The 20,981-nt window shown below is 38.0% G+C and overlaps 3 protein-coding genes and 1 non-coding gene across 5 annotated transcripts; 3 read left to right on the top strand and 1 right to left on the bottom strand.

Annotated features, from left to right (window-relative positions):
- The first annotated feature begins 3,182 nt into the window (after window positions 1–3,182).
- On the top strand, window positions 3,183–5,426 carry LOC118455952 (mannose-binding protein C-like). 2 transcript variants are annotated; one of them, XM_087844389.1, is made up of 5 exons: window positions 3,183–3,315; window positions 3,565–3,763; window positions 3,873–3,929; window positions 4,131–4,196; window positions 4,649–5,426. In XM_087844389.1, the coding sequence occupies exons 2-5, from the start codon at window positions 3,580–3,582 to the stop codon at window positions 5,029–5,031; spliced, it is 690 nt and encodes a 229-aa protein (XP_087700515.1). In that variant the 5' UTR covers window positions 3,183–3,315; window positions 3,565–3,579; the 3' UTR covers window positions 5,032–5,426. The 2 variants fall into 2 exon arrangements, with proteins under 2 accessions (XP_087700515.1, XP_087700516.1); XM_087844390.1 differs by lacking the exon at window positions 3,183–3,315 and having other exon boundaries at window positions 3,399–3,763.
- A 1,414-nt stretch (window positions 5,427–6,840) lies between these two features.
- Window positions 6,841–9,146, top strand: LOC118455822 (mannose-binding protein C-like). The gene is made up of 5 exons (XM_035915762.2): window positions 6,841–6,915; window positions 7,167–7,356; window positions 7,520–7,573; window positions 8,347–8,412; window positions 8,666–9,146. The coding sequence occupies exons 2-5, from the start codon at window positions 7,182–7,184 to the stop codon at window positions 9,046–9,048; spliced, it is 678 nt and encodes a 225-aa protein (XP_035771655.2). The 5' UTR covers window positions 6,841–6,915; window positions 7,167–7,181; the 3' UTR covers window positions 9,049–9,146.
- A 617-nt stretch (window positions 9,147–9,763) lies between these two features.
- Window positions 9,764–9,835, bottom strand: trnam-cau (transfer RNA methionine (anticodon CAU)). The gene has a single exon. It is a non-coding gene; the product is annotated as a tRNA-Met (tRNA).
- Window positions 9,836–13,335: 3,500 nt separating this feature from the next.
- Window positions 13,336–16,198, top strand: LOC102778364 (interferon-induced transmembrane protein 5-like). Its single transcript, XM_006782459.3, has 2 exons — window positions 13,336–13,617; window positions 15,185–16,198. The coding sequence occupies exons 1-2, from the start codon at window positions 13,411–13,413 to the stop codon at window positions 15,404–15,406; spliced, it is 429 nt and encodes a 142-aa protein (XP_006782522.1). The 5' UTR covers window positions 13,336–13,410; the 3' UTR covers window positions 15,407–16,198.
- The last annotated feature ends 4,783 nt before the right edge of the window (window positions 16,199–20,981 follow it).

The raw sequence follows: 20,981 nt of genomic DNA, 5'->3' as shown, positions 1-20,981 counted from the left end.
AGTGTCTGACCTCACAAATGTGCTTGGTCAGAAATTTCCGTAAACACACTCCAAGATTTAGTGGAAAGCCTTCTCGGAATAGTTGAGGCTGTTATAGCTGCAAAGGGTGGCCCAGCTTTAAGAATGGTAAGTGAATGTGAACATAAGTGAATGTGGCTGCTCCCTTGGACACATAAAAGGGTAATTTCAGGTGTCATGTGACTTTTCTTCCGCACAATATGTTTTGTCCACTGTTAGGGCTGAAAAAGATTAAATAAAGCAGTTTTTACAAACACGTCACAGAGCTGACTTTGCACAAGAATGAGGAAGAGAACATCATACTAAATCAAGTTTTTGGATATATTTACAAAAAGGCCTGGATCAACACGAGAAACAAAAAAGTGTCTGTTCGTGTGTGTGAGTCTAAAAAAAATGACAAATGCGCAGAAATGATAAATTTGCTTAATAAATTGTTCTTAAATTTGGTTCATTGTTTGATTTCTTTTTTCTTCAGCTACAAGCTACAAGTTTGTCCAAAGAATTGGTCAGAAATACTCTTGCAAGGATAGAGTTTCCTTCACCTTGTAGTCCAGAAATAAGAACTCTGCATGCATCAACACTTGAGCTGGCTGTGTCCCAGAGTGAGGAGGAGAACAGCGCATTGACCAAAGGGTGTGGGGGATGTTTGCACAGCAGCTTAGATCAATGTCAGAAATAACATGACAGAGGGGAATTTTGAGGTTAACATGAAAAACCAACCTCTGACCTTTGCCAAATGGGGAGATACAGGCTGCACCATGCTGTCAGAAAATAGCACCTGGCAAGTTACACTGAAATGCTTCCTTGAGTGCATTTGTCAGTTATAGCAGAGATATTATTATTTTTGTTATTGCAGGAAAGCTAACTGTGAGACACCAATTGATTTCCTCTTTCATAAAAAACTAATTAGCAGATGTTTATAGTTTTACAAATACTGAAATCCCATTAGTTCGTTATTTTTTGTTTTTAACACAAACACTTAATCATTCAGTCATCAATATATAAAGATGGAGATACTGATTACAATGGAGATTTATAATCCACTCAGAATAAAATCTATAGCCTCCATTTTTCTAACTGGAAATTAAGTTGTCAGACTGTCAGTCAGTCAGACTTTTCAGCACACTAATCAATAATCACCCATTTGTCCTGTTGTAATTTGTCACACTGATAGAAAAAATGTCTCCTAAAGTTGGATCTTGGAGATGATGTTAATAGTTGTTCACAGATTGACATTTAGTCACATAATAATGTCAAACATTCTGTGAGGTACAATGTCTGAAGTTGAAATTCTAAACCCTAACATATTTGGAACCAAATACTCTTGTGAATAGCCATGTGAAGCAGGCAGGGATAGACCCAAATGGAGACTCATTTGGGTGAAAAGGAAGTCAAAAAAGGCAGCTGAACTAAACTAAACAATACAAAAACCAAACTGAGAAATGTGTGACATAAGCAAGTGTGTGGAACACATGGTGGGGAATGAGGGCGATCATGACAACGGACGGAGGTAAACAGAGGATTTAAATACACATTTATTATTAAAATAGACATAACATAAAAAAAAAATACATGTCCGAAGCACCATATAATCCCGTTATCAGACAGAACTATCACAGAACTATCACATGATCAAACAGAAGCTGTCAGTTCAGCTGTAAAGTGGTCAATCATAATGAAGCAGTTCATTATAAATTGTAGATTCAAGCTGCTCTTTTGGCCACCAGATGTCACCAAAGATAACTGTGTTGAAAAGCTTTGAGTAATGAACCGTTTTGCAGTACTTCAATGCTTAAGAAAGCTTAATTTGGCCATCCCTAGGAAGTGATACTCTACCGCAGAGAGCACGGACACCAAGTGACAAGACCACACATAGGAGTGCTTGTGTAAATCACCCTTTTGCCATTTTTATCCTGACTCAACAGGTCTGTTTAGCAAGTAGTTAGATCAGATTGATTTTGGCGAGCAGAATTCAGCTTTGAGATCAGAACTAACTGTGACAGCATGAATCAGCTGGAGCACTGTTGGACACATTCAAAGAATTTAATTGCGCAAGTGGGAATGAATGCCTGTGCCAGTGAAATTAAATTTTAGTGATGATGTTTTCTCTCATATGCCACTTTTAACCAATATATAATTCCGTACTCAAGTCATTATTAACATATTCCAATGGAATCAGAAGCAACCCTGCTTCCCAAGAGAATAGCCAGCTGTGACCATAAGTTAGCAGTAATTTAAAAGGTGTTGCAAACATGCAATGAGACAAAAGTGTAATTTTAAAGAATGTCAAAGAATAGTCTGGTCACACATAAAAAGGCTATAAGTAGAAGACCTTTGGACTCCAGAAGCAACAAAATTTTGACTCTAATGGGGTCTCAAAAACAATTACTTAACCAAAGATATTTTCAAAACTACATTAAAGCAGTAATTATTACTAACAGTTAAATGGATGCATTAAGAGCTGCTTTTTTCTGCCTCTTGTGCCTGTCACAAATTTTGACACAAGTAAAGATTTTACTGTTTATCTGGATTCATAATGTCTCCCTGTGTATAATTACTATACATGGATTTGGATTTGCTGTCTGTGCAACAATTCTCAGGGACCACCTTGGAGATGCAATTCACTTTAGAAACATATTATCGTAGACATTTTTCATGCACTGATAAAGAAATTATGAAACAAATGAGCAATTAAAACACAACAAGCCTATAGGCTTAACAACCAGTTAAGTTAATTGTTTGCAACAAGTTGACGACTGTTGCATTGTTTCCAAAACTGGAAATCTGAAGCTCATTTAGTAATCTTTATCATCAACTTGGCCCCATATGTCTATGTCAATGTCTTTGCTACACTAAGTTCAACATGTTTGAAGTTTTAAATGTTCAAAACAGACCCAAGCCAAGTATTTATATGTTTCAGAAACATACATTTTGTGAGTGTGGTATTTTTATTGCATGAAAACTATGCTCTGTGTCACCATACTTTGTTTCACACTGAAGTTTGTCTGCACAAATACCTGAAGAAAGACTGTTTTTTGTCTTAAACCATGCTTTATTTGTGGTGGGGAAATAAAGAGTGCTGAAAAAATATTAATCTGGAAAGTAGGTTGTGCTTCAGCACAAGAGGGAGGCTTCTACATTCTGACATTCTTTTCTATCCCAAATGGGATTTTGTAGCTGTTGTTTACTTTGGAGAGAACGATCCCTCTTACATTAGTTCTACCTAATATCTCAGTTATTTTGTTGGGACATTAGCAGTGAGGCAGTACACCCAACAGACTGCTCTTCATTTATATTGTAAGTACTTTCCTGCTTATTGCTTTATTCTACTAAATTTAATGTTATCATGAGTGTTACATATTGTTTGAAGTATTGCTTGACATTCTAAACATATACCTAGAAAATCCCCCGGAGCTACAATCAGAATATTTAATACAATCTCTCTTTTGAGTGATCAGATTTCATTTTTGTTACACATTGAATCAGTCAAACCAAGGTAAATCTGGGAAAAACGTACATTACATATATTTTTAATTATCATTTCAGTTCTTCACTGAGAAGATGAGCCCACTTCTTTTTTTGTGTATCTTGTGCCTGTTGGCCCGCATCACCTACACTCAGTTTCCAGGTCCACCTGGTCTTAAAGGTGAGAAAGGAGATCGAGGAGTTTCTGGGACACAAGGAGTGCCTGGACCACGTGGGCGAACTGGAATTCCTGGACTGCCTGGACGTCCTGGTGAAATAGGTCAAAAATATTATGAGTTCACTAAATGACTTCTTATCATCGTTTGATTTTGACACATATTTATGCAATTTGACTTGAGAAGGCTTAATGTCTGTTTCTTTGCTTTCAGGGGGAGTAGGAATAGATGGGCTTCCTGGGCACCCTGGAGAAACAGTGTGCACTGAAGGTAAAGAGAAGATACAATAAGATGAGAAGATCCCATGTAGCATACTGATATTAGTCTCAATCTGTGTCAGACAGCACAAGATCAGTTTGATGACAGATTGCACAGTGAATTAGTTGATGCTCTGTAATTTAAAACAAAAATAGACCACACAAACTCATCAGCTCCTTTCATTCCTGTTGTACGCTCACAATTTAATTTCAGCTACAGTTGAATCCAGTTGCCCAGATGTTGAAACCTTAAAAAGCAGACTTGCTGAGTTAGAACTGGGTAAGTATCATCATCAAGGCATTATTAATTATGTTTATTTAAAACTTTATCAAAGACCATCCGTTAATAATTTGTTGTTGCAATTTACAACAAGTCCAGTGTTTTTGCCTGATGTTACAACTTGATCAACATTAAAAAAGTTAGTTGATTAACAGTTAGCAGCAATAAAAAAAACAGCTGATCAGAACATCAAAGCTAAAAACATTTGAAGATGACTGATGAATTGGCATATTCATTTAGAAGCCTCCAGAGATTTTGGGTATGGTGTGTGATCGTGTTCCTACAAGCTCTGTGTTTTTAAAATTTGATTTTACTTGCCTTTCTTGTATATAACTATGACAAATGCACCATGTAGATGAAGCTTTTTTTATTGTTTCCTAATTGCTTATTTACCTTTGTTGATAATGATTTCTGAGTCACAGTTTGTTCCCTGACATTTTTGTGTTCTCTAGCCATTAACTATCACTTTGTCCGGAAAGTTGGTCAGAAATACTTTGTGTCCAACAAGGAGAGAGGCTCTTTCTCCAGGGCTGTCGAATTCTGCTCCCAACAACACATAGAGTTGGCTTTGCCCCAGAATGAAGAGGAGAACAATGCATTGACTCAAGTGTTTGGCGACGATTACAAGGCAGCTTGGATCAGTGTCAACAACAAAAAGGCAGAGGGGAAATTTGAGGTGGATATGAAAAATCAACGTCTCATCTTTACCAAGTGGGGAGAAGGTCAACCAGACAAATCCATCCAAGATACTGGCTGCACCATGCTGTCAGAAAACGGCATCTGGCGAGTTACACCAGAATGTTCCATGAACGCTTACATCACTTGTCAGTTATAGAAAAATCCCAGTTCCTTGCGAATCTTGCTTTTAGCAATTTCCCCCCACTATCATGTTTATCTCAACATTTTTATTGCATTTTTATTTCTTATATTACATGTAGAGAAATGTTCTCATTTACCCCAATGGAAGAAAAAATCTAAGCTTGCAGTTGTTTATGAATTATGGGTAAAGCATCGGGGCTGCATTTTGTAGAAGAAAGAAAACTTTGTACTATTAAAAATGTGACCAACGATTCTCAGTTGACCAACTGAAGTGAAACTCCCAATGGCAATGAGTTCATGAATGCATTGTAATAGGAATAACTATTATCTAACAAACCTAAGTTTAAGTCAGTTATTCTGATGCTTGACTGATGTATTGTCAATAAATCATCTAAGCTAACTCTTCATGGTTTCAAATAAATGCTTTTGCATCACTATTGTGCTTTCTGCTATATGTCAGTGTCTTTATGTTAGACAAAAGCCTTTTTCTGTCTCCATCTTCATAATTCTATAAATATAATAATAAATGTATAAAGAATTAAACATTAAACTGCAATAAAAACAAATTTTGTCAGTGTGGCATTCTAATCATGAACTAGTGAAAGTAGGTATTAAAGTATTATTCACATGGTTATAATGCAGTCCCAGACAATGCCATTTGAAGATATTGTTTAATTTTTTCCAAAGGGTGCTTTGAATACTTATGTAGTGTTTTCCTATAAAAACATCATATATTGTGCATTTCTACATAAAAGCCTTTTCAGGTGATTGGTGTTTGCTTTTTGCGAACACAATACTGTACTTGTGGTTGAAAAACTGGAAAGAAATATTAACATACTTAGGAATAAAATTGAGGTGTCATCATAACTTAATAATATCAGAGATCAAAAAATAGGTTGTAAAATCTTTATATAAATAAAGGTATGTGCTGTTATATTACTTATAATACTAATCCAACTCCCAGTTCCCATATGAGAGTATGCAGCTGTTGTTTACATGGAGGTCTGCCTAATATCTCAGCTATTTTTCTGTGGAATGAGCAAAAAGGAGGTACACCCAACATAGCAATGCTTATTTGTATTTTGACTTCTTCCCTAGAGTCTTTTAAGCACATCCCTAATGCTTCCATGGGAGTTGAGAGGACAAGTAGCAGCCATATGCTGCTAATCAAATGTACCAAAATTCCTCTATAATTATGAGAGAGCCAGATGAAATCATACAGAGGATGCTTTGTTCAAATTATTGCTGCTAAAGGTGATTCTGCAAAAGTCTGATTCACAGTGTTTGTAGTTTTTCACTAAGAAGTGAACATAATGAAATATTTAGATTGCACACAACCTCTGCAACATCTCAGTGTACTATTTTAAACATTAAACTGCTGTTAAATTTCCTTTAAATATGTGTTTCAAACAATTCAGCGTCAACTGATTTATTAATCTTAAATGTTGAACTTTGTCTTTTTAAGTCTGTCAATTTTAAGAGAGCTTTAAAACAATAATGCACTCATGTTTTAATCTTATAGTGATGATTGTGTGGTCAAAATGAGCACAACTCTTTTTGAAATTGAGATTTGTACAGGGAGTTGCCTTTTATGTTAAGTGGCAGAAACTGTTTGTGCCTCATAAAGTCAAATGTTATCATTTCTGCATTCACCCATAACTACGTCAAATCCGTATTCTCATGTTTAGATTCATAGAGTCTTTAAGGTATCACAACACAGTGGCCATTTTTTGGTTTGAAAGGAGGGAGGTTAATGGACAATCCCTAATGAGACGTTCCAGCTGCTTACTGTGGACTGAATCCCTCCCACATTACTTCTAGCAAATATCTCAGTTCTTTTTCTGCAGCAAAGAAGCAGCAAAGAAGCAGTACGCCCAGCACATCACTTCTCGTTGGTGGGGTGAGTTCTCTCCTGTTTATCTCTGTATTGTACTAAATTTTGTGCTACCAAATGGTTTTAACTCTTGAAAACACTTTAAAACAACAAAGATAAAGAAGTACAACACGCTAGCTAGAAAAAATTAATTGAATTCAGCAATTTCTGCATAAAGAATGTCTATAATTGGAATATTTATCATTCTTCCATTTGAGGGTTAGGGCTACATGGCTTTTATATGGAAAACTTAAGACTATATTTAACCAAAATTTCAGTTCTGAACTACGAAGATGAGACTGCTTCTCTTATTCTCCGTCATCTGCTTGATGGCCACTGTCAGCTTCAGTCAGCCTCCTGGTCCTCCTGGTCAAAAAGGTGAAAAAGGAGATCCAGGATATCCTGGGTTTGCTGGGATAATAGGACCACCTGGAAAAGATGGTTTTCCTGGATTTCCGGGGAATAAAGGTCAAAATAACCGATGTTATTACTTCATTCCAGCAGTATTTTAAAGGATGTAATTTCGAACTAAATTTAGGTCATTTATTTTTTATTTGGACAGACAAATATATTTGATTTTGAAGCCACAAGCACCTTTAGCTGGCTCACTACCTGTTTATCTATTCTGCAGGGGAGCGAGGATTTCCTGGGCTACCTGGACTTCCTGGCATTCATGGAACATGCTGTAAAGTTTACACTTAAACACTTTTTTTTGCAATGATTGCTTTAGATCATGTACACCTTAGTTATCTGGTATGTTTTTTAAAGATAAAGGCTATGTGTCCCCTGATGTGCCTTGAAATCTATGCATATGGTGACACAATTAGGCAGGCGCAGGATTAGAAATAAGTCTACTGTATTTATAGTCCGTAAAGTTACTGAAGCTTGATTGTAGACTGTCGTTCTCTCTGTAACATTTGTAGTCACACAAATTTCTCACAAGGCCTCGGTTGTTTTGGTTGGTTACGTTTACTCAAAGCTGGAGTATGTAAAACAATTTATGCCTGCACGCATTTTGTATTTTCTCATGTTATCTCCTGATTTGTTGATCATAAGTGCCCACAGCATAATTCACATGGGGGTAATTTGATCACTGTCTAAATTTAGATGCTGATTAGCAGCATGTCAACGATGATGGATGAGCTAGAAAAACAGTTTACAAATGGTAACCACTTGTTTTTTCCATATTACTCTCATGACTGAACAAAACGTCCTGAAACAGTTTAAAGAGCCCATACAGTAAGCTTAACAGAGTGATTATCTAATCATTTCAGAAATCAGAAGAACAACAACAATTCCTTCCATGTCATAAATAAATAAAAGTTTGGAAAAGAAAATCTATCAGTAGTTAAAAGTGAGGCATAAAACGAAGAAACTTTAAATGACCATTTATAGGTACAGCACAGCTGTAAGTGTGGCCTCTGTGTAAAGTTCACTAACTTGATCTGTTTGATCCAGCTGCTACTGAGACGAGCTGCCCAGACCTCAGAGCCTTGAAGGACAGACTTGCCAAGCTAGAGCTCGGTAAGTGTCACAATCATGTGTTTTTAATTCAAATTCAAACACAACTCAGTTACAAAGAACTGTTTTTGTCAAATACACAGGACATCTGAAAAATACAACTTTAAGTCTAATTTTCAGACATGATTGATAAGTCATCATATTCATCATCATATTTCTGTGTGACAGTTTTCCATGTGTCTACAACATTAGATTGATTTTAAATAAAAAAGCCTAAGAGTAACAGTTTGCTTTATTACATTTTTCTGTTCTCTAGCCATTAACTATCATTTTGTCCGGAGAGTTGGTCAGAAATACTTTGTGTCCAACAAGGAGAGAGGCTCTTTCTCCAGGGCTGTCGAATTCTGCTCCCAACAACACTTAGAGTTGGCTTTGCCCCAGAACGAGGAGGAGAACAAGGCATTGACTCAAGTGTTTGGCGATGTTTACAAGGCAGCTTGGATCAGTGTCAACAACAAAAAGGCAGAGGCAAATTTTGAGGTGGATATGAAAAACCAACGTCTGACATTTACCAAGTGGGGAGAAGGTCAACCAGACAAATCCATCCAAGATACTGGCTGCACCATGCTGTCAGAAAACGGCATCTGGCAAGTTACACCAGAATGTTCCATGAACGCTTACATCACTTGTCAGTTATAGAAAGTTCACAGTTCCTTGCAAATCTCGCTTTGGGGGATTTTCTTTCCCCATGTCATGTTTATCTCAACTTTTCATGAAGTGAATTAACACATAACTTTCTTAAACAATGATAAATTACATTCTACCCTGCGTGGGTTTTTTTTAACAGTTTATTATTTTTCTTTTACCTGTATTATAATATCTGATTTTTAAAAAATTACTACTGCTAACAAAACATATTTTTTCATCTCTCTTTTATATAAATGCCAGATGGTATTCTTAATGTGTACATGCTTTAAATATAAAAATTATACAATAAAAACAACACTGCAGAAGTGTGCAATTTTACTTTTACTTTTTAATTTTTACCTTTTACTAAAGTGAAAAAAGGCAACTTTAATTGCTGTTTTCATTAATTGGTTTGACTTTGTAAACTGATATTAATAAGGCACCATATAGTTTTCTGCTCTTTTTATTAAACGCAGATAGTAATTTTGTTTGTCTCTAAACATTTTAGAAAGTAATTACATAACAAAGAGAGTGAGAATTTCAGAACAAAGATAGTGTTGTAGATATAAACTGTATATAGGCCTAAAGTTACTGTGGTTTGATTAGATGTTAATACTAAAATAAACATTTATTCCAAATGAATGTAATTACACGATTTAATGTAACATTATGTTACATATCTTGTAAGATTAGGTAATTTTAAAAAAAAGAAAAGAAAAAACATACATAGCAGAGGATGGTTTCGATCCATCGACCTCTGGGTTATGGGCCCAGCACGCTTCCGCTGCGCCACTCTGCTGCGCTGCATTGGTAGCACAGGACACTATTAATTGGAGCTCTGAATACGCCCCTCCCACTGTTGTCTTTCGCTGAAGCGACGACGATAACGCATTTTACACCTCATTTTGAAACGAAATACTTCGTAGATAATACGCAGTTTAAACCTACCTATCACACTACTGCAACAGACTATGAGAACAACTGCTACCTGCTCCACGGTCACATAGATAAAACATCACGAGGGACTTTTTTTGGTTGTTCCCGCCTTTGTTGTAAAGCACAGTTATAGGCGGCAGAGGGCGTTGTTGCTCATTTTTGTCTCAACATTTGAAACAACAGCATTCAAAAGCAAAGAGACACGTTTAAAAATCTAGATGATTCAATTCATTAAGTTATATTTGTTTTTTTATTCAGCAATACTTTTGAACTTACAGCTCACTATAGTGGTCATAACATCTCACATTTCACAGTACTCATTTCTCTACTTAGAGCATCATCGTGTTTATCATCAAAGTCGGTTTTCATTGTGTCATTGGCTCAAAGTTGACTCATTTTTATCATGTTTAAATAGCATCAGAATCATTTCACTGGTGTTCGGAAATCAAACGAAGAAATTGTGCCTCTAACAATGTTTTTTCATAAGCTCTACAATACAATGACAGTTATTGTTTTGCTGAAATCAATTTTTTGAAAAATTGGAAATAATTTATAAATTAAATAACCTGTGTGTACTGTAATATTTTGATTATACATATTTAATGGCAACATTTGATTTGAATTAATGCCACATGTCATTGACACAAAATTGACACAAAATATCACAATATTGTCATCTCTGATCACTCCCCTGTCACATTAACCTTAAACATCCAAAATGCAACTAGACCGCAGCAACCCTCTACTGTTAGGTGAGAAGGGTTTTCATGAATATTTGGAAACACTGATCTCTCTATTTTGTGGTAAATGAAAACTCAGAAACTAAGCCTACTACACTTTGGGAGTATTTAAGGGGTACTATTATCTATTTTAAATCAGCCAGAAGGAAGAGAAACCGGGCTAAGCTCCTTGACTTGGACAAACAAATTAAAGATCTGGATAAAGAGAATGCCCAAACGCCATCCACAATGCTACATAAGAAAATACTGTCTTTAAAATATGAATATAATAATCTACTCTCAGCAAAAATCAGTAAAGCCTTTTTGTGCACCAAGCAGAAATACTGAGCTTGGTGACAAATCGCATAAAATACTAGTAAGAAAACTTAGGAAACAAGGACAAGACAGTACAATTCATAAAATTAAAAATAATGCAGTTGAGGCTTTAATGGACCCCAGAGACATTAACAATCACTATTTCCAATTTTATCAAAGTTTATATGCTAAACAAAATATAGATTGTGACTCTATGAAAAAGTTCTTGGATAGCTGCACTTTTCCAAATCTAGGGGAGGATGAACTCAGATGCTTAAACTCAGAAATAACAATAGAGGGGATCAAGAGGGCAATTGCCTCAAGTAAAACTAATAAGGCGCTTGGACCAGATGGCATCCCCAGCGAATTTTATAAGAAATTTAGTGAGATTTTGTGCCCATACCTGCATAAAACATTCACTCAAGCTCTAGCAGATAAAGTCCTCCCTCCCACCCTTACAGAGGCAATTATAACTGTTATTTATAAAAAAGGTAGGAATGCTGAGAATGTTGGTTCTTATCGTCCCATCACCTTGCTAAATCTGGATGGGAAACTATTGTCTAAATTTGCCAGTAGATTAAGCCCCTTTTAACACAGTTACACCCTGATAAAACTGGATTTATACCCCAGAGAAATTCTTTTTTTTAATCTCAGGTGACTATTCAACATTATTTACTCCACTGCCAGACCTAAAGAAGAGTTGGCAGTTTTGGCACTCGACGCTGAGAAGGCATTTGACCAGACTGAATGGCCCTATTTGTTCAAAATATTGGAAAGATTTAAATTGGGCAAGAAATTTATTTCAGTGGTAAGTTTGCTTTATGGCAATCCTCATGCTCGCATTCTTACCAACAAGAATCTATCACTATCCTTTGGCTTATATAGAGCGACAAAACAGGGAGCTATTTTTAAAAAAAATACTGATACAACTACTAATAAAATCCCTCCCGCATGCATTCTTGAAAGTAGTGTAGGGACACAGCAAGGTCGTCACTAAGTTCAAAATAGATCTGTATGTCATCGGCGTAACAGTGGAAGGCGATATTGTATTTTTCAAAGATTGCGCCTAGAGGGAGCAAATACAATGAGAGGAGAATAGGGCCTAAAACTGATCCTTGAGGCACACCACAACAGACCGGAGCGGAGGAAGAGGAGAAGGTGCCTAAGTTAACTGATAAGGATCTATCAGCGAGATATGATTTAAACCAGTCGAGGGCAGTGCCTCTAATACCCACAGTGTGCTCAAGTCTTAATAATAAGATGTTATGGTCCACCATATCAAAGGCCGAAGAGAGGTCCAGTAAAACTAGGACCATAGAGCGTCCAGTATCAGTGATTACAAGAATATCATTAAGAACTCTAACCAATGCCGTTTCAGTGCTATGCAATGGCTTAAAAGCAGATTGAAATTTCTCAGCAATATTGTTCGTGTCCAAGCACGCCCGGAGCTGCACATATCACTTATTTGATATGTGCAGTTTCCAGCTTTGCTGTGTGTCCTTTCCCATTTGTTAGGCAGGAAGAAACTTGGCTCATTGGTCTTTTAAAACATAGTTTGTTGAGTCTGTTTAATTCCCTTTCAAATGTATATAATCCTTGTGTTTATATCAAAATGATTTTCAAAAAAAAAAGAAGAAAACAATGAAAAGGACAAGCACTTGATTCTAAAGCGTATCCTGGTTAACCCTATTGTCCAGCATAAATTGGTCAGCGGCCAGCTACAGTAGACTGTGGGATCTTCAATGTATGCAACTGTTACAATTTGTTACAAATATTACAATTTGTTTGGCTTCAGCTTAAAAAATAATGTTCAGGTTGGGTAATTGACTTATTTTATTTTATGTAAGAAACGGTGACCGTTCACATGAAAACCAAATGAAATGAACTTAACTAATAGTTCTTATATGTTTTAGAAATGTGTCCTGTTGGTTTTGTTAACCCACTCTGTTCCCACCAAGATACAGATGCCTGCCTCGAGACCTCTGGCAGACTCTTCATCAGACATATCAAGGCTTTTCAGCATCATTCAAATGGCCTTTAACTTCACCCAAATCACCACGCACCACCTTCAAATCTCTAGGAAAATTATCGTTTGGATACTTTTCTCAGCTACAGTTTATATATTTGGTCTTTCTCTCAGAGAACTGTTTCCCTGTCTTCTTCTCTCTATCTCTATTTCAGTCTCACAGGCTTGACCACATAATGACAGACCTGCAGTGCATTAAAGGACATTAAAGGCCCATGCATGCTCTCCCTGCCACCTCCCTCTTTATGGGCCTTTTTAAGCCTCTCGCATAGAGCGGGGGACTACTCTCAAGACGAGGACCAAGCATCTGGAAGGATAACAAGCTCATAAAGTTGTCTATCCACTTACAGCTAGGATTCCCCTCTCTGAACGCTAACAATGGACAACCATTCCTACAACTTCCCTTCCGACTGCACCCCTCTTACCAACTGTAAATCTGCCCGCAAGCCTGTTGGATCCACCGTAGTGAACATGGGGAACACTGGCAAGAATCCTCCTCGAGACTATCTAGTCTGGTCGCTGTGCAACACCTTGTATGTTAACTTCTGCTGCCTGGGTTTCATGGCGCTCATCTACTCCATCAAGGTGAGGCCTTGTACTCTTTTTCTTTCTTTCCTTTTGAAAATGTTTTACAATCAATTTACAGACATCGAACAAAAAAGGGTCTACATTGTTAACTCAGTCCCAATTAAAACAAATCTTTCTATTAATGTGTGGTTTTTTTTACATAAAGTAGCCTTCATTGTTGTCTCCAGTTATTTAAACTCTTTATTAAAACATTTTGAAAACAACAAAGGCAGGAACTCTTGGATACACTTGATGAAAAAAAGGGAACAATTTCTACGCAGTGTAACACAAGACTTTTGTCAGTCTTGAACAGCTTAATGCTAACAAGAACATTGTGTTACTATAATTGCCTCCGCCTTCTGGAATGAAACTTGGCAGCAAAAGCAAAAGTTGTGCAAAGTTGGCAAGGATACTTGCCAATGGGGAAAAGGAGAAAATTGTTTTCTTTTAACCATGTGTAAGTGAGGGTATAAACCGTAAAAGGAGTGGAAAAAACCCTGCATACCCTATCATTTTTAAGGTGTTGTTAAAAAAATTCTTATAAAATGAATATGGAAGCATTCTTCATTTAAAAACTGTACATTATACTTTATTTTTTACAGATTTTTTTATGTGTAAAAAGCAGAACAACTTCTAGCTTTTCCTCTGTGTAAAAGTTCTGTTGCAAAATCTTTGAGTTTGATTAAACACAGACTTGTTATTGTCTCTGGTCGAATGTCTCACACAGTAGAAAGCAGGAGCGCCCTTTACCACAGGAATGGAGCTGCAGAGAAACATAAAACAAAACAAAAAACTTAACACATTTTAAAAAGTTAAGAAGTCCTGGAAAATTGCATTTTCAAATCTTGTTTGGAAACCTGGAACTTGACTACCTGGAAATAAAAGTTCCCGAAAATCTCACCACAAAAGGGTGTGTATACCCTTTATTTAATTTTTTTTCTGCATGCACACGGTGCAGCTCAGAATCACAGGGCCACTGGCTCAGCACTCAGATTAAAGACAGTCACTGGTTCCTTGTCTGGGGAGTTAAAAATGGCATAATTGGTATCTTTCTAATGGGCAAGTACTCATGGGAAATTAGAGAGTTGTATGGAAGGCCCTGGCTGGGTTCTTTCCACAATAAATGGATACACTTAGAAGCTATTCAGTCTGCCCAGGGTCAGCACTGAACCAGATCTGTGGGGCAAGCTGTCTATAAACAAAAAAGATTATCTGTGTTTTACCTTCTTTATTTACAGTGAACTCATATTATCTTTTTTATGTAGTGCAGATGAAGCTTTAATGTCTCTAGATGTCCCACAAGTCTTATGAGACTGAGGAGCAGGGGCGTAATTTCCAGGGGGGGTTAGGAAATTACCCCCCCCCCCCCCAATAATCAGACCCAATATATAAATAGGCTGTTCAGTTTCTTTACTCATTTCAGTTATTACCAGCAAAATAGTTGCATGTTTAATCATCTGGGAATTTACCCAGATTTTCAGCACAAAGTTACGTTGATGCTGAGGAGTCTTCATATTTAAATTACCAGTTAAAACTGACTACACCAGATGTCTTAATATGAATTTGTCTTCCTGCATCTTTGCAGGCCAGGGACCAAAAGACTCAGGGCAACCTGCAGCTGGCTCAGGAGTGTTCGGACAAGGCCAAATGGTACAACATCCTGGCAGCCGGCTGGAACCTTCTCATTCCGCTCCTGGCCATCGTCCTGCTTGTCCTCCTGCTCGTCCACTTGGGCTCGTCTCAGGGCTCTTTCGACTTCCTTGGAGAAGATGGACTCCAAAACTTCCTGAAACTTTTCAGCTGGTAGATGAAGGCAAGAGATAAGAGTGATATGTGAAGAAGGCATTTGATTTAAATCAAGAATATGAAGGCTGACATGAGAATTTATTACACTCCTAACCTAAATGGGAGTCTGGACTTGGGCTGACCTCTCTGCCCCCTAATCAGCGTTAAAATACCATTTTAACTCAAAGGAAATCATGTCAGTGCATTTTGAGATGGTCTCAAAAATGTGGAAAAGTAAACTTAAACTTACAAAAAATAAAAATTAAGAACAAACACATTAAGAAAAACCATAACAGAAATTTCACATATGGGATCTGAAAAACTAATATTAAAATGTCCCCATTTTAATGTCAGCCTTACTAGGATTGGTCAGTAGAGATGTGAAGCTGACCAAAGACTGAATAAGTATTAGTATTGTATTGAGACTGGGAGCTGAATCAAGTTGAGAGACTGAGCAAGCAGCTACTCTGCATCGTTTTTGTTATTTATTGTATTTATGAGTGAATTTGAATGATCTTTTGTCAGGGAGAGAAAGAGGGAGAGAGGGAGAGAGAGGAATAGCAGAGAGAACAGGGGGCTGTGGAGCTGATGTCTGAATACCACGAGGATGAGAAACCACTTCACAAAAGGACAATCAACATTCTTCTTGCATTGACAGTCAAATATATTTTATCTCTCACCAGGCTTTAAATGTTATTAGTCACGACACACATTTATTTTTTATCACTATTCCTGTGATTTTATAAGTATTTTGAATTTCTCTTGCTGTCTTATAAATGAGTTAAATAAACCAGTTACTGTTAACACTGTTAGCACAAAACTTTTATTCTTTTGTTTAAAAAAAACTTTTGCTCAATTCATTAAAGATCTACAAATGCATCTCAGGTCTTTCAGGAACATAGAGGCAAAGAGGCGCTCCATTAAATTGCGGTTTTGCACCTACACCCAACTTTAAAGGTATCATTTTGGGCCTCATATGTAAGCCTGTAGGGTGGTTCTAAGGCAACGGGAAAAGCAGGGTTGTTTTCATAGCAGCTGTGAGCCTGCTATTTTGCCAATTATATACAGCACATCCTATTTCTGGAAGCTGCACAAATGTGCCCTGCAGTTTTGAGGCAGTGCCGACCACTACAGAGGAGTCAGCACCAATGTGGAGGCCTGCAGTGAAGGGGCAACATGGCTCATTTCCACTCAATCTGCTCTTTGCTCAGGCATTATTACAGACTGAATGGGTGTTGCTCCCTGTTTAGCACTCTGAGACTTCAGAGTCAACATGTTTTTGTTAGTTTACTCTTCTACTGCAGATGGACTTATTAGAACAGCCTTAAAACACCAGTTTTAAACAAATTATTACTTGTTCCAATAATTGGTAATATATCTGACAACATTCTTTAATTTGTTCTAGCGTTGCTTATATTTTAAGGAGTGAAGATTGTAGATACAGATAGAGCAGTATACCATATGGTTCAATTACATTTTATTTACATAGAATCAAATCACAACATTGGTTACCTTAGGATGCCTTATATTATTAGGTAAAGACCATAGAAAAACAAAGATAACTCCCCAAGAATCAAATGACCTATGACCAAGCACTTGACGACAGTGGGAAAGAAAAATACCTTTTAATAGGAAGAAACCTCCAGCAGACGCTGGCTCAGGGAGGGGCAGCCATCTGCATTGACCAGCTGGGGGTTAGGGGAAAGAGACAGGATAAAAGACACACTGTGGCAGAGAACCAGAGATTAATAACAACTAATGATTGTGTGATTGTGGTGTATAAGCACATTAAACACACCCCTCAGCAGCCTAGGCCTATTGCACAGTAACTAAGGATCACCTGATCAAGCCCTGACTATAAGGACATATGTTTGCAACAGCCCTCCAAAAATGACTTACCCTTCCAAGTGTTTTCATGTTCATGTGCTTCATGTATGTTTTTTTTTTAGCCACACATGCAATGAATCAAACTTGTACTTACATATGTAAAATATACACCCACGAATACCTCATGAGCAAATCAGAAACTACCCTTTCATATAATTCTTCAGAGGCTCTGTTTGCCCTCCTGCAACTCATTTCCACTCTTTGATGATTTGGGTGTCCTGCTCCTACTAACCTCCCACCTTCTGGACTCCCATCATATTAGCAGCTTTTCCTTTGCTAGCAACTTTATTTATACACACCCAAATCACAGCCTGTAGCTTCCAACTTTCTATTTTCCTCTTGTGGTCTGAGAGAAATGCTTACAGATGTCTGACCCATGGAGAATTACAGGGTAGGAGGCGGCACTGCATAGGGAGGTGGCGCTAACTTCTCCATACTCTTTCTCGAGTCGCAGCTGAGGCCTGTGGGAGTAAAGACGTGCAGGAGGACTGCATAAACTCGTGCTATCAAGTCAGTCAGGAGACGGAAACACTTCTTAGCAATGAACTTCAGTTGTTGTTGTTTTTTATAGTTGTGTGAAGGTAACTCGCACAGTACGAATTTCATTGCTCAGTGTAACCAATGTATTTTGTGGTGTATATGACAATAAACTTCTTGAATCTCTAACATTTACACTAACCTAAACTGAATCATTAGTTTTCCAATATTGGTTTGTTAGCGTTTTATGTCAAAACCAAACCATAAAGCTACCGGTTTATGGCACTGTAACAAAAGTACTTTTACGCAAATTACAACAAGATAAACAACTAAACACTTTTTCAAGACATTTTCTATGAATTAATAAAAACCCCATCATTACCGGACAGTCTTGGCCAATTAACTATCAAATAGTTGAGAGTTTATATCTACTATCAACTTTTTGCTATAATTTTACACATTTATATTTTTATTTAGGACACAGACATATTTCTTTGCAACAGCAGCTTTTTCTGTCACGGAGAAAAACTGACACATAGTCTTAAAATTATTATTCTTTTTCATACATTAAGATACATTATTACATTGCCACCTGAAGCAAACATTTTCTGGTTCAACATCCGGGCTACAAGGGTACTAACCAGGTGTAGAAATTATGAAGATGCTGTGCTTTTGTGTCGTATTTAGTCTCACTCTGGCTTATCATTTATTTGAGTCTAACCAAAATTGGTGTTCTACAATGTGCTCCAAGATGTATATGATTATGAATATGATTTCTGCACATGACACTGTGGAGAAAAATGTGCTTCAAGTCATTCATAAAGGGTCACATAGTTTCAATGATGTCAGCATTGTCTGTAGGACATGTATCAACGTCACAGCAATCAGGAGTGGTTTATGGAATCCATCGCTGGAGTACGATGACTTCAAAATTTTCCTACAATACGGTACGGTTGCTACGGTACGATCCTCAAAAGTCCAGTACTGGTCATTACAATTCATCATTTACACAGAAGTCAAACTGATTCCCAGTTCATTTCTTCTTGTCTCTGTTTTGTAATTCTGTTTCAACTTCAGCTGGTTCACTCATTCTCAGTCTAGACCTCATACCCGGCACTTTTGTTACCAGCGACCTGTCAGAAAAACACATAATTTGTTCCCTTTTCTTGTGAATTTATGAAAAAATATGAGCAATATCACAATTTCACAGGCATAAGATAGTATTCGAAAAGAGTTACTATCCCAAAAATGTAACATATCTTTGCATTGTAGTGTATCTAAAGTTTTAAGGAAACTAAACAAGTTGTAACGTGCGGTGGAGATGAAGCCAGCCGCGGAGGTGTGCAGGTGGATAGCGAATGAGCAACAGCTTCTGACTTTCCAAAAAGTACTCATTTATTTACAATATCAAAAATAAAAGTGCTACCTCTACCACACATTACTAAAGAGCACACTAGTCCGCGTACACACGGGAGCATCCATTACAGGAGTGCGAAGAAGAACAAAAAGGGGGTGACACACCAGTCATGAGACAGGAGGCGCCGCCATGTGGTGATACACTGCATTACAATAGCAACTGTTACATAGTCCCCCCTGGTGAGAAAAAGGCTGTCCTCAGCCGTACACAGCTGAAAAAGCACACACCACACCTAACAGTACCCTATACATAGAGGTTACAGCTAACATTGGTGCACACACACAGGGCAAAAGACCATTTAAAAATGAAATTGGTGAAAATAAGACGAATATGTACAGTGGAAAATCAGTTTTCTTAGTTTTTCACTTTTTTTTTTTTTTTAAGTAAATGCCAAGAATGAACCTTAACGCATTAAAGAGCCATAAAACTGGATTAAGTAGAGCAAACAGAAACATCTACATATCATGACTCAAAATAGCAATGCAACAAGGCAGCATCAAACAGGTTTAACCAAAACATTTCACTTCAGATCAAGCCTGGTTGTGTGAAGATCATTAGTCCATCTTTTGTTGCTCCAGCCAGACGTAACTCTGGGGCAACGTCTGGGCCTGAGATTGTAATGTCCACCAGCAGCTGGGTGCTGGACAGCTCTGGGTGAAAGACTGTCTGAAACAGCTCCCACACCAGAAGAAGAGTCAATGTCCGGTAAATCAAAGGGGAGTGGCTCAGAGTCAATGTCAGTGTCTGCAGGAGGGCCAGTGAGGGCCTGAGAGTCAGAGTTCAGATCCTCTGCGGTCTCTCTCCCAGCAGGCGATGAAACAGAATGTTCTTTGGAAGTGAGAGAGTCCCAGGTATGGAACGGTTGCATGTTCACAACATGATAAACACCTGCATCCACACCGGAGTCCACCCAAGTGAGCCTGTAATTAACATCACCGAGTCTCTGAGATACACACAATGGTCCCTCAAACAGTGGTGCAAGTTTAGCAGTAAAGTTAGACTGAGCGTCTGACCTGGGGTGCGTCTTAACTCTCACAAGGTCACCAACACGAAACGTGGCATGTCAATGTCTCAAGTCATAGTAATGTTTTTGTCTGTCATGGCTATAGTCCAGAGCTGCTTTGGCGTGGTCGTCAGCTTCCTGCAGGGAGGCTCTCAGAGTCTCAGGGTAAGGCACACCCGGTTCATCAACACCTGCTGTAGAAGGCTGAGTGATAAGGTCAAGCGGGGTGTCTAACTCACGACCATAAAGCATCATGGCAGGAGTCATACCTGTACTGTCATGGGGGGCGGTACGCAGAGCAAGGCAAATCTGAGGGAGAAACCTGTCCCATGATGTGTGCTTATCACCTACATAAGCGCGGATTGCAGTTTTCAGAGTCCGGTTGACGCGTTCAGTAGCATTTGTCTGAGGGTGATATACCGTAGTGAGTCTGTGCACCGAGCCTAAGGCAGAAACAACATGTTCAAAAAGCTCACTCACAAAAGGAGACCCTCTGTCAGAAATCAGGTAAGTGGGTGTACCATGTCTAGCAAAAATGTCAGTGACGAATTTACCAGCTGCTACCTGAGATGTAGCTTCTTTGACAGCGCTGGCTTCAACCCATTTAGTCAAATAGTCAACAAACACGATCAAATAAGCATTACCAGTGGGGGTGCGGGGAAGTGGCCCAACAAAATCCACACCCACATACTCCCAGGGTTTCTGGGGGACAATGGGAACCATAAGACCGGCTGCTTTTTTCTGACTTGGCTTGGTGAGTTGGCACACTGAGCATGAAATCACATAGCGTTTCACATCAGCTGCCATTTTGGG

This window comes from Neolamprologus brichardi, chromosome 7 (genome assembly GCF_056152115.1).
Source record: "Neolamprologus brichardi isolate AB-2024 chromosome 7, ASM5615211v1, whole genome shotgun sequence".
NCBI lineage: Eukaryota > Metazoa > Chordata > Actinopteri > Cichliformes > Cichlidae > Neolamprologus > Neolamprologus brichardi.
Note: the sequence above shows the minus strand (reverse complement) of the source record. Positions and strands in the feature narration are given on the sequence as shown.

Bases quoted from the DNA above. Each gene is read 5' to 3' on its own strand.
- LOC118455822 (XM_035915762.2), top strand. From the start codon at position 7,182: ATGAGACTGCTTCTCTTATTCTCCGTCATCTGCTTGATGGCCACTGTC. The intron at 7,357-7,519 runs GTCAAAATAACC...TCTATTCTGCAG, and splicing joins TGGATTTCCGGGGAATAAAG to GGGAGCGAGGATTTCCTGGG. The intron at 8,413-8,665 runs GTAAGTGTCACA...TCTGTTCTCTAG, and splicing joins ACTTGCCAAGCTAGAGCTCG to CCATTAACTATCATTTTGTC.
- LOC102778364 (XM_006782459.3), top strand. From the start codon at position 13,411: ATGGACAACCATTCCTACAACTTCCCTTCCGACTGCACCCCTCTTACC. The intron at 13,618-15,184 runs GTGAGGCCTTGT...GCATCTTTGCAG, and splicing joins CGCTCATCTACTCCATCAAG to GCCAGGGACCAAAAGACTCA.
- LOC118455952 (XM_087844389.1), top strand. From the start codon at position 3,580: ATGAGCCCACTTCTTTTTTTGTGTATCTTGTGCCTGTTGGCCCGCATC. The intron at 3,764-3,872 runs GTCAAAAATATT...CTTTGCTTTCAG, and splicing joins TGGACGTCCTGGTGAAATAG to GGGGAGTAGGAATAGATGGG. The intron at 3,930-4,130 runs GTAAAGAGAAGA...ATTTAATTTCAG, and splicing joins AGAAACAGTGTGCACTGAAG to CTACAGTTGAATCCAGTTGC.